At 35.3% G+C, this 15,268-nt stretch overlaps 1 protein-coding gene and 1 pseudogene across 1 annotated transcript; one reads left to right on the forward strand and one right to left on the reverse strand.

The window, feature by feature from the left end:
- The first annotated feature begins 3,222 nt into the window (after positions 1–3,222).
- LOC104825692 (ABC transporter C family member 5-like) lies at positions 3,223–4,149 on the forward strand. The gene is made up of 2 exons (XM_010558062.2): positions 3,223–3,537; positions 3,622–4,149. The coding sequence occupies exons 1-2, from the start codon at positions 3,225–3,227 to the stop codon at positions 3,795–3,797; spliced, it is 489 nt and encodes a 162-aa protein (XP_010556364.1). The 5' UTR covers positions 3,223–3,224; the 3' UTR covers positions 3,798–4,149.
- Positions 4,150–4,159: 10 nt separating this feature from the next.
- Positions 4,160–8,766, reverse strand: LOC104825735 (annotated as a pseudogene).
- Positions 8,767–15,268: the final 6,502 nt, after the last annotated feature.

Consider the following 15,268-nt stretch of genomic DNA (forward strand, 5'->3'; position numbering starts at 1 on the left):
TAATAATTAATGTCCAAAAACCCAGACACATATTAAAGAAAATGTTTACTGTTATAGACACTAATGTTACAATTTGAAATTGGGGAAGGGAAATAGAAATAAATCGCTGCATGTTGCACATGGACTGCAACTCGAAGAGTTTAACTGCTATGTATTTGATTATTTGTTTTTTTATTAGGGATTATATTTCTGTATTTCGAAATCTATTATACATACATATTTTTCTCCCATTTACATTATAAATTTGGTTCATTTACAATTGTATTTTTATAACTATATCCACTTAATTTTTCTACTATATAAAATCATGGTTTCGGATTTATTGGGTTACCATAAAGTAAGTATTTTAATATATATATTTAGATTTGCAATTATTTGTTGGTATTATTTTCAAAAATTTAATAAAATATATTAAATTGATTTTTAGTGCAATTATGTGTTATTATTAAATTGATATTGATATATACCAAACTTTATTTATTGCATTTCTTTTTTTTTTTATGAAACTATACTCTTTGCATCACTTCTTTTGTCGGGTGTAAAACAGTAAAAAACATATACAAGTGGATCACTTGTACCATGCTGCCAAATTTATGTGGGTAGTGGGCTTCTATTTTTAAAATATTTCATTCTTAAAATATGAGATGTTAAAATAAGTAATTTTTTTTAATAAAAACTATATGCGAAAATATTTAGAATTTAATTTTATCCTTTTAGTACTAAGCCTTTTAGCATAAGTATATAAATATCATTTTTCTAATTACATTTGCAATAAAAATAATATTTATTTTTGATTATTTTTATTTATTTTAGATAATATTGCAGAAGTTATTATTAGAATTAGCATTTAATAAAAAAAAAACTAAAGTATTCAATTTTTTACCTTTATCTTCACTGGTAATTTATTAGATATGTTGTTAAAATAATATTACTTAAACGAATAATTAATATATCTATATTATTTTGATATATTTGTATTTTAAAATTACTGTTATTTATATTAGTTATTTTGTTATTGTTCATAATAAACATATTTAAATATTTCTTATCCCCAATATAATGTTGATGTTTTAACTTCATTCCCGGAATTAGAACTAAAGTTCAGAATTTAAATAAAAATAACAAATATTACTTAAACGAATAATTAATATATCTATATTATTTTGATATATTTGTATTTTAAAATTACTGTTATTTATATTAGTTATTTTGTTATTGTTCATAATAAACATATTTAAATATTTCTTATCCCCAATATAATGTTGATGTTTTAACTTCATTCCCGGAATTAGAACTAAAGTTCAGAATTTAAATAAAAATAACAAAATATTTTAAAATATTTAAACACAATAAATTTCTTAACATGTTTGGTTACTAATTCATAAAATTACTTTAAAATTTTAGTTTTTAAACAAGGAAAAAAAACTGGTAAAAACTGATTTGCGAACGTTACACCATTTAGAAGGAAAAATATACATTTGCCTTGATTTTTGGAACATTTTTCACGGAAAATTTGTTTCTGTAAATAAATGATGTTGATAATGATATATAATTAGCATACATTGCGTGGACTATAAATCCAGTGTTAATTATAATAGTACTAGTAGAAAATTATATTGTCTATAATTTTTATGAATTTATCTATTTTCAACTTAGTTTAAATATAATATATATATATATATATATATATTACGGCATTAATTTACCATCATAAATTATTAAAGGAATTAAATGAAAAACTCTTAAAATTAAAAAAAATGAGTAATACAAAATGAACTGGTAAGAAAAATTAATAAAATGCAATTATTTTAAATACAATTTATTATTGTTTTAATTGAGATTTATTTATTGATAAAATAGTAATAGATAAACTATAAAATATAATTATGAAGAATTTATAATAAAATATCAATACACTTAGAAAATATATTTTTATATTATAAAAAAGTACTAAAATATTTTTTATCAAACAAATAATTTATATCATTTTTATAAAATTTATATCAATAAATATTATGCAAAAAAGAATAATCCGCATATTGACGATTTTCATTTAGTATTATTAAATAAAAAACCGTGGAAAATATAAAATTTTAATGAATTAAATAGTTAATATTTTAATAGGATATTATAAGAAAAAATTAAAGATTTTTTTATGTACTTAATAAGTTAATGTGTATACTTTTTTGTACATCGTCCCTCGGTAAAAGAGTACCTAATTTGTCCAATGCATAAAAGTTCGGTTGATCAAAATTTCAAAACAAAGAATAATAAAAAAATGTATATATCACAAGAAAAATCATTCATTAATGTCTGATTACATATGCGCCAAGACAATTATTCAACAGTATATTATTAATTCATGTTCATCATGCAAGTTAACATTCCATAATTCATTTAAAGTGAGGTTACGTTACCATTGCACTATATTTGCACTACCATTATAATAATAATATTCGATGCATTTATTCCCCTAAAGGAATGATCCACGCAACCGAGTGTGATCCACGATTTCTTATTTCCTCCTTTGTAAGACTAAGAAATAATTTATTTTCTTACCCTTGTTTCTTTGTATTTTTATTAGATGAAAAATAAATTAAATCATGTTGGCGGGTAATCACAAAAATATACACAACTAAACCCATTAATATATAATCATATTTGAATCGATCTAGTATAAATATGAAAATAATAGGAAAAAAACCCTAATGCAAAAGAAATAAAAAAAAAACGAATCAAACGAAATTCTGATTTAAAAAAAAACAGATATAATTTATATAAAACCCGAAATATTGGATCCAAACTGAATAATTAACCAATAGAATCAGTGGGTACCGTTAAAATATTTCATTGCCCATATTCATATAAACACTTTCCCATTTTTAAAACAAGCGAAATATATTTAGAATACAAAATATATAATAAATGACGACATGTTTACAATTCTTAATGATGTAAAAGGTATGCTTCGGTCCTGCCATTATATTGAAACTCTGCAAAGGAAACTGCCATTTAAAGGTGCTAATAATAGTAATTCATTACTCTTACATGGAAGAAAATGGTAATTGAAGAAATAAAATAAGGAGAAAAATGGCATGGAACCGAACCGACAACAAAAAAGGAAACTGAAGACTTCAGTCCTCTGTTTGTGTCTCCTCCTACACACCCCACTTGGATTTTTCCTTAAAATTTAATGTACACAAACAAGGTGGAGGAAAAAGATGATGGAGCTTCAGCGGCGTTTGGTTGAGAGAGAGGAGGAGACCCATTCCTCTGTGGGTAATGATGTCACCTTCGCACAAGCCAGTCTATGGAGTTGGCTCGCGTTTCAATGGCTGAATCCACTTTTCAGACAAGGCCGAGTTCGGAAACTCGAGTTCCGCCATGTTCCTCCGGTTTCCCGGTCAGAATCCGCCGACAACGCTCCCTCTTCCCTCGAGGAGTCTCTCTCCAAGCAAAGGTTCGAGGATCTGACTCTGCCTTTCGCCATTGCAAGAACCATTAGCCATTCTCGCACGCTCAACGCCGTTTTCGCAGGTGGGTTTCCCCGTTCTTGCGCTTTTTTTTTTCCAGATTCCGAATCATGAATCGTAACCCTTTCTGCCCTTATGATCTTTCCAGTGCTCAACACTGTTGCATCGTACGTTGGGCCATTGCTTATAACGACATTCGTGAACATCTTGCACGAGAAACAGACAATCTCCAGTGACGGTCTGGTTCTTGCCTTTGTCTTCTTCTTCGCCAAGACAGTGGAGTATTTGAGTGCTGCAGACATTGGTACATGTCCGAACCCATAAGTTTCAGTAACAGTGATTTCATATACTTCTCCACAAGTAAATTTCAAAACTCATGGTTACACTCAGTCAATAGACAAAATGGAATACACTTTCTTCAATTTCAAAATGGAAAATTCTTCATAATTTATCAATTTATAAACTAAAAATTGATGATGATTCTCTTTCTAGTTTATAAACCAATCACATTTTAAAAAACTGTCACATAGGATACTTAGGTGGCTTCATGAGAAGCCTTCAAATCCAACTTTTATATATATAGATTTATAATGGACGTGATTATACAAACAGAACATATCAAATACAATCCTGAAGATTCATTCCATGGGTGTAAAACTACCAAAACTGTTTGAATGACCCATTAATATCTCAAATGGGCCTAATTGGGTCTACGTTCAGATTCTTTGTGAATCATCCTTCTTTTCTTGCATGACCTACTGGTAAACTCAGCAACAGGCTTCGAGAACGCTGAGTTCCTATCTTCAAGCAAATTCTTCGGAGAATCATACTCAATCACTTTTCCTACAATTACAGTAAAAAAAGATTTTTATTTTTTTACAGTTTTACATAATCAAAACATATCATTCAAAAGAGGAGAAAGTTTTCAGTTTTCTGGTTATATTTTACCTTGACCAAGCACAAGGACCAAGTCATTGTCGATGATAGTTGGAATCCTGTGAGCAATGGTGATGACAGTGCAATTTCTTGTTTCTTCTCTGAGGGTTTTCTGCATTAGATTGTTTGTTGTTGTGTCTATTGAGGTTGTCGCTTCGTCCAGGACCAGTATCCTTCTCTTCTTCAGCAGCACTCTCCCGAGACACACCAGTTGCCTTTGCCCTACGCTGAAGTTTTCTCCTTCCTCCGCAACTGCAGAAGAAAGCCATTTCAGATCATGGTTCGGGTCTTAGAAGGCGAGAAAAATGGCCAAGAATCTAGGAGGAAACGCAAAAGGGTACGGAAAAGACGGCGACTTTGTCATAGCTTTTGTACCGGGTAGATCTAAACAAGTACTAGCTTGTCTGAGAATGTCTGTGAGATGACACTTCCTCACGACCTGAAACATTGAAACAGAGAGAGAGTTCACTGTTTTGTTTGAATCATTACATTCACTGGAGAAGGAAACTGAGAGTTCTTGATCTTTGTTTCTGTACTTCCCAGATTTCTTGATCTGAATGCTGCTGGAGGGGATCAAGATTTGTTCTGATGGATCCTTGAAACAAGGTTGGATCCTGTGGGATTTTACCTAATCTTGACCTCAGATCATGCAATCCTATCCTGGAGATGTCGAGCCCGTCGATGAGAATTCTTCCTCCACAAAGTTATACGATCCGAAACAGAGCTTGAATCAGAGTGGACTTTCCACTTTGCGTTCTTCCCACGATTCCAATCTTCTTCTCCCCAGGGAATGTGCATGTTATTCCTTTCAGAACCATAGGAAGGTTCACAGTGTACCTCACCTGTAAATCTCGCAGCTCGACATTTCCCTCGCTTGGCCATTCAACAGAAGGCCTGAAGTCTTTTACTATAGGAGCAGTCTCGCTCGATATCTTTGTGAACTGGAGATTTCTCTCTACCGATATCATTTTGCTCTCGACGTTAGAGAAGTTCCATATGACCCACGCCTGAAGTACGTTGAGGGTCAGACTGTACGTTGCTGCTAAACCAGCCAGACCTGGAGATTGATCAGACCAGACCAAATGAAAGAAAAAGATCATTCAAGAAACATGTTTAACCTGTCAGATTATGTTGTGAAGGAGAGAGCATTCAAGAAGCTTACTAGGATCAATTCTTGGTGACCTTGCCATCCTTGTCATCTTGGTGACCTTGCCAAGATCAAGAATTGATCCTAGTAAGCTTCTTGAGTGCTCTCTCCTTCACAGCATAATCTGACAGGTTGAACATGTTTCTTGAATGATCTTTTTCTTTCGTTTGGTCTGGTCTGATCAATCTCCAGGTCTGGCTGGTTTAGCAGCAACGTACAGTCTGACCCTCAACGTACTTCAGGCGTGGGTCATATGGAACTTCTCTAACGTCGAGAGCAAAATGATATCGGTAGAGAGAAATCTCCAGTTCACAAAGATATCGAGCGAGACTGCTCCTATAGTAAAAGACTTCAGGCCTTCTGTTGAATGGCCAAGCGAGGGAAATGTCGAGCTGCGAGATTTACAGGTGAGGTACACTGTGAACCTTCCTATGGTTCTGAAAGGAATAACATGCACATTCCCTGGGGAGAAGAAGATTGGAATCGTGGGAAGAACGCAAAGTGGAAAGTCCACTCTGATTCAAGCTCTGTTTCGGATCGTATAACTTTGTGGAGGAAGAATTCTCATCGACGGGCTCGACATCTCCAGGATAGGATTGCATGATCTGAGGTCAAGATTAGGTAAAATCCCACAGGATCCAACCTTGTTTCAAGGATCCATCAGAACAAATCTTGATCCCCTCCAGCAGCATTCAGATCAAGAAATCTGGGAAGTACAGAAACAAAGATCAAGAACTCTCAGTTTCCTTCTCCAGTGAATGTAATGATTCAAACAAAACAGTGAACTCTCTCTCTGTTTCAATGTTTCAGGTCGTGAGGAAGTGTCATCTCACAGACATTCTCAGACAAGCTAGTACTTGTTTAGATCTACCCGGTACAAAAGCTATGACAAAGTCGCCGTCTTTTCCGTACCCTTTTGCGTTTCCTCCTAGATTCTTGGCCATTTTTCTCGCCTTCTAAGACCCGAACCATGATCTGAAATGGCTTTCTTCTGCAGTTGCGGAGGAAGGAGAAAACTTCAGCGTAGGGCAAAGGCAACTGGTGTGTCTCGGGAGAGTGCTGCTGAAGAAGAGAAGGATACTGGTCCTGGACGAAGCGACAACCTCAATAGACACAACAACAAACAATCTAATGCAGAAAACCCTCAGAGAAGAAACAAGAAATTGCACTGTCATCACCATTGCTCACAGGATTCCAACTATCATCGACAATGACTTGGTCCTTGTGCTTGGTCAATGTAAAATATAACCAGAAAACTGAAAACTTTCTCCTATTTTGAATGATATGTTTTGATTATGTAAAACTGTAAAAAATAAAAATCTTTTTTTACTGTAATTGTAGGAAAGGTGATTGAGTATGATTCTCCAAAGAATTTGCTTGAAGATAGGAACTTGGCGTTCTCGAAGCTTGTTGCTGAGTTTACCACTAGGTCATGCTGTAAAATATAACCAGAAAACTGAAAACTTTCTCCTATTTTGAATGATATGTTTTGATTATGTAAAACTGTAAAAAATAAAAATCTTTTTTTACTGTAATTGTAGGAAAGGTGATTGAGTATGATTCTCCAAAGAATTTGCTTGAAGATAGGAACTTGGCGTTCTCGAAGCTTGTTGCTGAGTTTACCACTAGGTCATGCAAGAAAAAGAAGGATGATTCACAAAGAATCTGAACGTAGACCCAATTAGGCCCATTTGAGATATTAATGGGCCATTCAAACAGTTTTGGTAGTTGTACACCCACGGAATGAATCTTCAGGATTGTATTTGATATGTTATGTTTGTATAATCACGTCCATTATAAATCTATATATATAAAAGTTGGATTTGAAGGCTTCTCATGAAGCCACCTAAGCATCCTATGTGACAGTTTTTTAAAATGTGATTGGTTTATAAACTAGAAAGAGAATCATCATCAATTTTTAGTTTATAAATTGATAAATTATGAAGAATTTTCTATTTTGAAATTGAAGGAAGTGTTTTCCATTTTGTCTATTTACTGAGTGTAACCATGAGTTTTGAGATTTACTTGTGGAGAAGTATATGAAATCACTGTTACTGAAACTTATGGGTTCGGACATGTACCAGAACGATGTCTGCAGCACTCAAATACTCCAACTGTCTTTGTAGACAAGAGCTTCATCAAGCATTTCTGAAAGATTCGAAAAAAATGGTAACTTTACAGTTCAAGATTACTTGAAAAAAAAGGGATACATGAAACTTAGAATCAAGAAAGCGGATTTCGTAGACGAGATTTCATACCTCGAACAAATGGCTTCTCGTGTGAGCGTCGACCGCGCTGAAAGGGTCGTCGAGGAGGTAAACATCTGCGTCGCTATAATCAGCTCGAGCCAGTTGAATCTGTTGCTTTTAGCCACCACTCTGATTCATCCCTCGTTCTCCGACTATACTTAGATCCCCGTTAATCCACGTTTTAATGTCCTGATCCAAAGCACAGGCCTCAAGAACTTCGATGTATGCGTCGCGTCTTATCTTCTTTTCGAAAACAATGTTGTCTCTGATGCTTTTGCGGAACGTAAGCTTTTCTACCCTCGACTTTCACAGCATATCCCGATATCCTCGGAATCTCGCCCAGGATACTGCAGAGGAAGCTTGATTTACCTGACCCGACAGATTCACAAACCGCAACTTTCTGCCCTTTCAGGATCTGTATGCTTTGTGTGATTCTGATGGTCGGTTGGTTAGGAAGCTCGTTACTTGAACCCCAAGCAAATCCGCAACCTCCATCTCGACGGCGCTTGAAGAATCGAGAGGAGAATACTCGATATTTGTCTGGTCCTCCGATCCTTTCTGATAAACCCTTCAATCCGCTCTAATGACACTTTGGTTTGGGCCACCAGTGATATGAGCCCGGGGAGATTGTATATAGGCTTCGTTAGTATCCTGAACGTTGCAAGAGTCGAAAAGACGGTGGCTGATGTCAGAGGAGTCTTATACACGAGACAGACGCCGAAAGTGATCACGGACACAAGTGTCGGAGATGCTTGATGAAGCTCTTGTCTACAAAGACAACTGGTGTGTCTCGGGAGAGTGTTGCTGAAGAAGAGAAGGATACTGGTCTTTGACGAAGCGACGGTCTCAATAGACACAACAACAGACAATCTAATGCAGAAAACCCTCAGAGCATAAATAAGAAATTGCACTGTCACCACCATTGCTCACAGGATTCCAACTATCATCGACAATGACTTGGTCCTTCTGCTTGATCAAGGTAAAATATAACCAGAAAACTGTAAACTTTCTCCTCATTTGAATGATATGTTTTGATTATGTAAAACTGTAAAAAAAATTACTGTAATTGCAGGAAAGGTGATTGAGTATGATTCTCCGAAGAATTTGCTTGAAGACAGGAACTCGGCGTTCTCAAAGCTTGTTGTTGAGTTTACCAGTAGTCATGCAAGAAAAAGAAGGATGATTCACAAAGAATCTGAACGTAGGCCCAATTAGGCCCATTTGAGATATTAATGGGCCATTCAAACAGTTTTGGTAGTTTTACACCCACAGAATAAATCTTCAGAACTGTGGTGATGTTTAAAGGATTGTGGTGAAGCCACCTCGTCATCCTACATGGATGTTTTTTATAATTTGATTGGTCTATAAAAATCTTCATTAGTTACATCAACATCCAATAAATATTTAAAATTTAAAAAATATCATAATAAATTCTTCTATATTATATAAGAAAAATATTTTGAAATTATTTTATTTATTATTGAGATTTTAATTTGATTATATTTATATTTTAAATTTTTTTATTTTTTTATCTTGATATTTTTATCGTAACAAAAATAACAAAATAAAACATCACATAAAAATTTTGAGGTGATTTATCATTAGTTTTATGATTTATCATTAGTTTATATATTATATTTAAAATGCATTTGTTATTTTTATCATTTTATTTTGATAAAAATAACAATAAAATATTACATACAAATTTTGAAGTGATGGATGTAACAACCCAGAAATTAAAAAAAAGGGGTCGGACCGAACGGACCAGAAGTTCAGACCGGACGGACTAGTCAGTCCGGACCGAACGGACCGCAAAGCGAGAACGAACGAACTAGCCAGTCCGGACCGAACGGACTGCAAACGGGATCGGACGGACCGGACTGTCGGCAGCGGCGAAAGTCGCGATTTTCGTCCGGATTCGACTTGAAAGCGACGTGTGCGCACTCATTCCGACCAGAAAACCCAACTTTTGACCTTAAAACATGATTAGGTCCATCCTGGGTCCGGATTTATGTCGAAAATACCGCCCAATCTCGTTCTTCATTAACCCATCTCCCTCTTCATTCTCCTTCAACTTCGACCCGAAAATTCTCTCTCAAAATCCGAAGATTTACTCTCGAATCAGTTTCTACAGAGCAAGAGGAACATCCCCAAGCTTCTCATTCGTCAACCAGAACACGAGGTTAATCAGAGGTGAGTGAATTCGAGTTTAATTCGGAAGTCTGTTGATATGGGGTTTTGGGTTTTGAGTGATTTCGTGCGAAATTGATGTTTGATTCGTGTTCTCCATGAAATTATATGGGTTTTGATGAATTACCCATAGTGAATCGTGCATGTTTGAGTATTTTTTATGAGATCCGAGGACCAGAACATCCGGTCTAAGGTTAGACCGTCCGTTCTAGGTCCGCAGGAGAAAATGCGAAGTCCAGAGGTAGAAGATGAAGTCTGGAACCGAACGGACTGGACAGTCCAGACCGAACTGACTGGCAACACTGGACCGTTCGGTCTGCAAATTCAGACTGTCCGGTCTGAACTGTTCCGATCGGTCTACGGACTAGACCGGTCGGTCTGAAAAAAAAAAAGAGTAACGAAACCTTAAAATTTTACCCTGTGGAAAATTGAAAAACTTGATAAGACGAACCTAATATTAACCTGGCTCAAATTGTGAAAAAGTGAAAAATATAAAATATACCGGAAATACGGGCCAGACCGGACCCCACGTAGTTTGGACCCAAAATAAATAACAGGTAAGGTTTAAAACCACGGAATGAACCGACTGGTTATCCGGGCGGATCGGGACCAGATAGGTCATACCGGAGGTACAATTCGATAATATGAATGGAAAGACTCAAAGAAAATATATAAATAAATATAAAGGACTACGAAGCGGAAATGCATGTATAGTAAGTAAACTATATAAATGTGTGTGACTGTGGTAGCAGGCATGACACTAGCGTTAATTCGAAAGGGTTCGGATTAACGTTTAGCGCATGATTGTAGAAACGGAATTTTGTGAATGATTGCACGATGATTGTGAGATTGCGTCCCATCCATGGGCCATCCGATCCGGGTCGGATGCCACCCATATGGGATATGATTGTGAATGTGGCGATGATATAATCGCGCTAACGTCCGAACGATAGGACGGTTATGGGTACCCCGATGACTTGCGTAGATAGCCGATTGTAGTCGGTACTATTGCGTGACGAGGAACATACGGTTCTTGGAACCGCGCCAACGTTTCCGTTAGCGACGGGCGGACCCCGGGGTATGAGTATCCCGAGGATGAGGGCATCACACATACCTGAGATTCGGGTAGATTGGGGTCTCCTGAGGAGGTGGTACGGACTTACTCTGCCAGGTTCAGGCCCGAACCTGACAAGTATTTCCGCGGCGGATGGTCGGCGAGGGAGAGTTACAGCGATGGGCTCTCTCGTTATAGTCGATGGCGTCGGTTGTAGCCGACGTCTGGTGAGCTCCGATATTGAGAGGTGACATCAATGTCGGAGTTGGGTGACACGCCTAGTATCGAGAGGTGACATCGATGCTAGGGTGGGGTGATGTGTTCGGGCGGAGAAAATAAAAAGATACTTATGCCGGATTCCGAGTGGTTGCGGAGTAGATGGATTCCGAGGAGAGAGGTGGTTGTGCTACGCACATGGAGAGTACATTACCTACACATGGTGCGCGTAGAGACGATTTGACGAACTCTGTCCTGCAACTTGTCGTACGGGCTTGATTGTGATTGCTGCATGCTTACCGTGATTTCCTGTTTCCAATTCCTGTATAACAAAGTATTAGTATATATTTGCTTTCCCTGGCACCATGAGAATGGAACTCCGGGTTACACCCGAGTTCACTCTCGAAGCAATTAGCTTAGGACGTTGTTAGGCAACGTTTCAGGTCGCGAGCAGCCGTAGCCGAGGAGCAGATATCGGAGACCTGGACAGCTTATCGTTTGATCATGTATAATTATTTCCTATGGTACATTTCCGTTTTTGGGAAACGGTTTTGTGTTATATCGGTGGTAGACTTTTACGGTTTGTAATAATGTGATACTACCACTGTTTATGTATAATTATAACTGGAATAATGTACCGTATATATATGTATGAGTGTTTTTCTTCCGCTAAACTCTGAAAAGAAAAGTTTTAAATTCCCGCGGATTTTTGGAAATGTTATTTTATTGACTTGTCCATGTGACGTAACTCGTATTGCGGGATGCGGGTTTCAGGCGTTACAATGGATATGCAAATGAAAAATATCAATACATTGTTATAATTAAAAATAATAATAATAATAATTAGTTTATATATTATATTTAAAATGTATTTGTTATTTTATCATTTTATTTTGATAAAATAACAAATTATTTTACTACATTTAATTCTATGAGTTAATATTTAGTGTTAGTGGGGTAAAAATAAAAAAAAAATGGAGGTCATGGAGGAGAAACGTGAGTTACATTTAGTGGGATTAAAAATTTATTGAATGTTTATGCTGGTTTGTCTCACCATTTCTACAATTGGTTCTTCCTATAAAAATAACACAACATATGATGGCATTGTAAAACTCATTAACTATATATAAATTGATTGAATTATCACCAATTTTTACACAAAAATAATATATTTCCCAAAATAATAATATTTTACATAACCATTAAAAAACACGATCGTGATATACAACTTCTCCCATAAATAGTATTTATTCCAATTGAAATAACGTTCAAATAGAATTATTGGCTTACGCTTTAAATAACTATTAAAAAAAAAACCACGATCGTGAGATGTAAATCTAGCCATAACGTATATACGCTGTAAATGGTGCATTTAATTTTGTTTTTTCTTTTCCTTTATTTCGTTAATAAACAATATTAGTAGAGAAGGAAAAAAGGAAAGATAATCATGAGAGGTTGTTCCCCTTTTCTCTATCTTCATTTTTTTTATGATTTCTCCGACAGAACGAAATCCAATTTGGGTTTCCGTTCTTTTATATGATGTTTTTTTTTTATAAAAAAATTTACAGTCCGTAATAAGTAAGTACATACTGATTATTGAAGTGTCATAGGAAAAAAGCTAGATTCTACTATAGTTGTTATGCATTTTTTTTATTTTATGTAATTATAACAGATTCCACAACAAAGGAAAAACCAAGGTCTAAAATTCTCTTTAGAGTTAGAAGAAACAATGGCCATAATTAAATAAAAAAAACAATGGCCACAAAATTTTTCGACACGAACTCAAATCCCAACCTTCACCGTCTCAACCATTGATCAATCCCATCTTCGTCACCACCATTTTCTCATCCATCACGTGTAGAAAGAAGGGTGTTTAATTTTATGTAAGCGAATGTTTTACTTTTTAATAGATTTGTGTTTTTGTAAGATTTTTTATTGATAAATTTTGTGGTTTGTATGGATTTAGAGTGAAGTATGGATAAGAGTAGTTTTGCGTTTAGATAAAGTTTGGGAGCGAAGTTTAGATAAGAGAAGGTTTATTGATAAGTTTTATTTGGGCAACGCGCGTGTGTATACATATGTATATATATATATATATATATTAATATATCTTTGTGCTTATACGTGTGTTTATACATATATATGAACATATTTTTATGTAGTATATATATACATGTTTACATGGATTTATATGTTATGTATAGAAATATTATTAATTAAAAATGAATAGTTTGGATATCTAATTCCTAAATCAATGAGAATAATGATCTTAAACTCCAAAGAAATTTTAAATCAAAACAAATGATTTTGATACAAAATAAAATATTTTGTTAAAATATACAAAATCAGTATTAATTTTAAAAACTAAGTGAAAAAAGGAAAACTAAATATATTTATATATGCATGCACGTATATATTTATATACATGCATATGTGTGTGTATATGTATATAATGATGTATTTCTATGTATATATATATTTATTTATTTATAGATATGTATATATTTATATGTGTATTTATGTATATATGTATATCTATGAATATATATGTTTGTCTATGAATGTATTCATATGTGTACATGTGTATACATGTTTAAATGGATATTATATACATATATATGTAAGCATATACGTGTATATATTTTTAATTTATTTTTTACTTTTATTTTACATGTTTATGTATATATGTGTGTTTATATTTGTATAAGTGTATATATATGTATATATTTTTACTTTTTATATTTTTGTATTATATATATAAATCGGATAACAAAATAAAATATAAACATAAAAAATATAATAAACATATATGTATTTATGTATATATGTGTATATGTATATAAATATGTATTTATATTTATATTGTGTATATTTTTGTGTATATATATACGTATATGAATATGTTTGTATGTATGTATGTGTATACATGTATGTATATATATAGATGTATGTATATGTGTAACACCCGAAACCCGTATCCCGCAATACGAGTTGCGCCACATGGACAAGTAAAATAAAAATCGCATTTCCAAAAATCCGCGGGAATTTAAAACTTTTATTTTTTAGAGTTCAGCGGAAGAAACTTTCTTACATACATATACGGTACATTATTCCAGTTATAATTATACATACACAGTGGTAGTATCACATTATTACAAGCCATAAAAGTCTACCACCGATATAACACAAACCGTTCTCCGAAAACGTAAATGTACCGTAGAGAATAATTATACATGATCACACGGCAGGTCACCCAAGTCTCTAACGTCCGCCGCTCCTCAGCTACTGCTGCTCACGACCTGAAACGTTGCGTAACAACGTCCTAAGCTAATTGCTTAGAGAGTGAACTCGGGCGTAACCCGGAGTTCCATTCTCATGGTGCCAGGGAAAGCACAAACATATAGATATATGTGTGTATGTACTAATATTCTAATAAACAGGAATTGAACACATAAATCACTGTAAGCACGCAGCAATCACAATCAAGTCCATACGACAAGTCGGCCGTAAGACAAGTCGCAGGACAGAGTCCGTCAAATCGTCTCTACGCGCATCATGCGTAGGTAGGTACTCCCCATGTGCGTAGCACAACCACCTCTCTCCTCGGATTCCATCTACTCCGCACACACTCGGAATCCGGCATAAGTATCTTTTTATTTTTCTCCGCCCGAACACATCACCCCACCCTAGCATCGATGGCACCTCTCGATGCTAGGCGTGTCCCCACTCCGGCATTGATGTCACCTCTCAATACCGGAGCTCACCTGACGTCGGCTACAACCGACGCCGTCGACTATAACGAGAGAGCCAATCGCTGCAACTCTCCCTCGCCGACCATCCGCCGCGGAAATACCTGTCAGGTTCGGGCCCGAACCTGGCAGAGTAAGTCCGTACCACCTCCTCGGGGGACCACAATCCACCCGAATCTCAGGTATATGTATTGCCTCATCCTCGGGAGACTCATCTCCCGGAATCCGCTCCGTCGCTAACGGATACGTTGGCG

The sequence above is a fragment of the Tarenaya hassleriana genome, unplaced genomic scaffold, assembly GCF_000463585.1.
Source record: "Tarenaya hassleriana unplaced genomic scaffold, ASM46358v1 Cleome48, whole genome shotgun sequence".
NCBI classification, from domain to species: Eukaryota; Viridiplantae; Streptophyta; class Magnoliopsida; order Brassicales; family Cleomaceae; genus Tarenaya; species Tarenaya hassleriana.

Coding starts and splice junctions, on each gene's coding strand:
- LOC104825692 (XM_010558062.2), top strand. CDS start 3,225: ATGGAGCTTCAGCGGCGTTTGGTTGAGAGAGAGGAGGAGACCCATTCC. Junction 3,538..3,621: donor GCTCAACGCCGTTTTCGCAG/GTGGGTTTCCCC, acceptor TGATCTTTCCAG/TGCTCAACACTGTTGCATCG.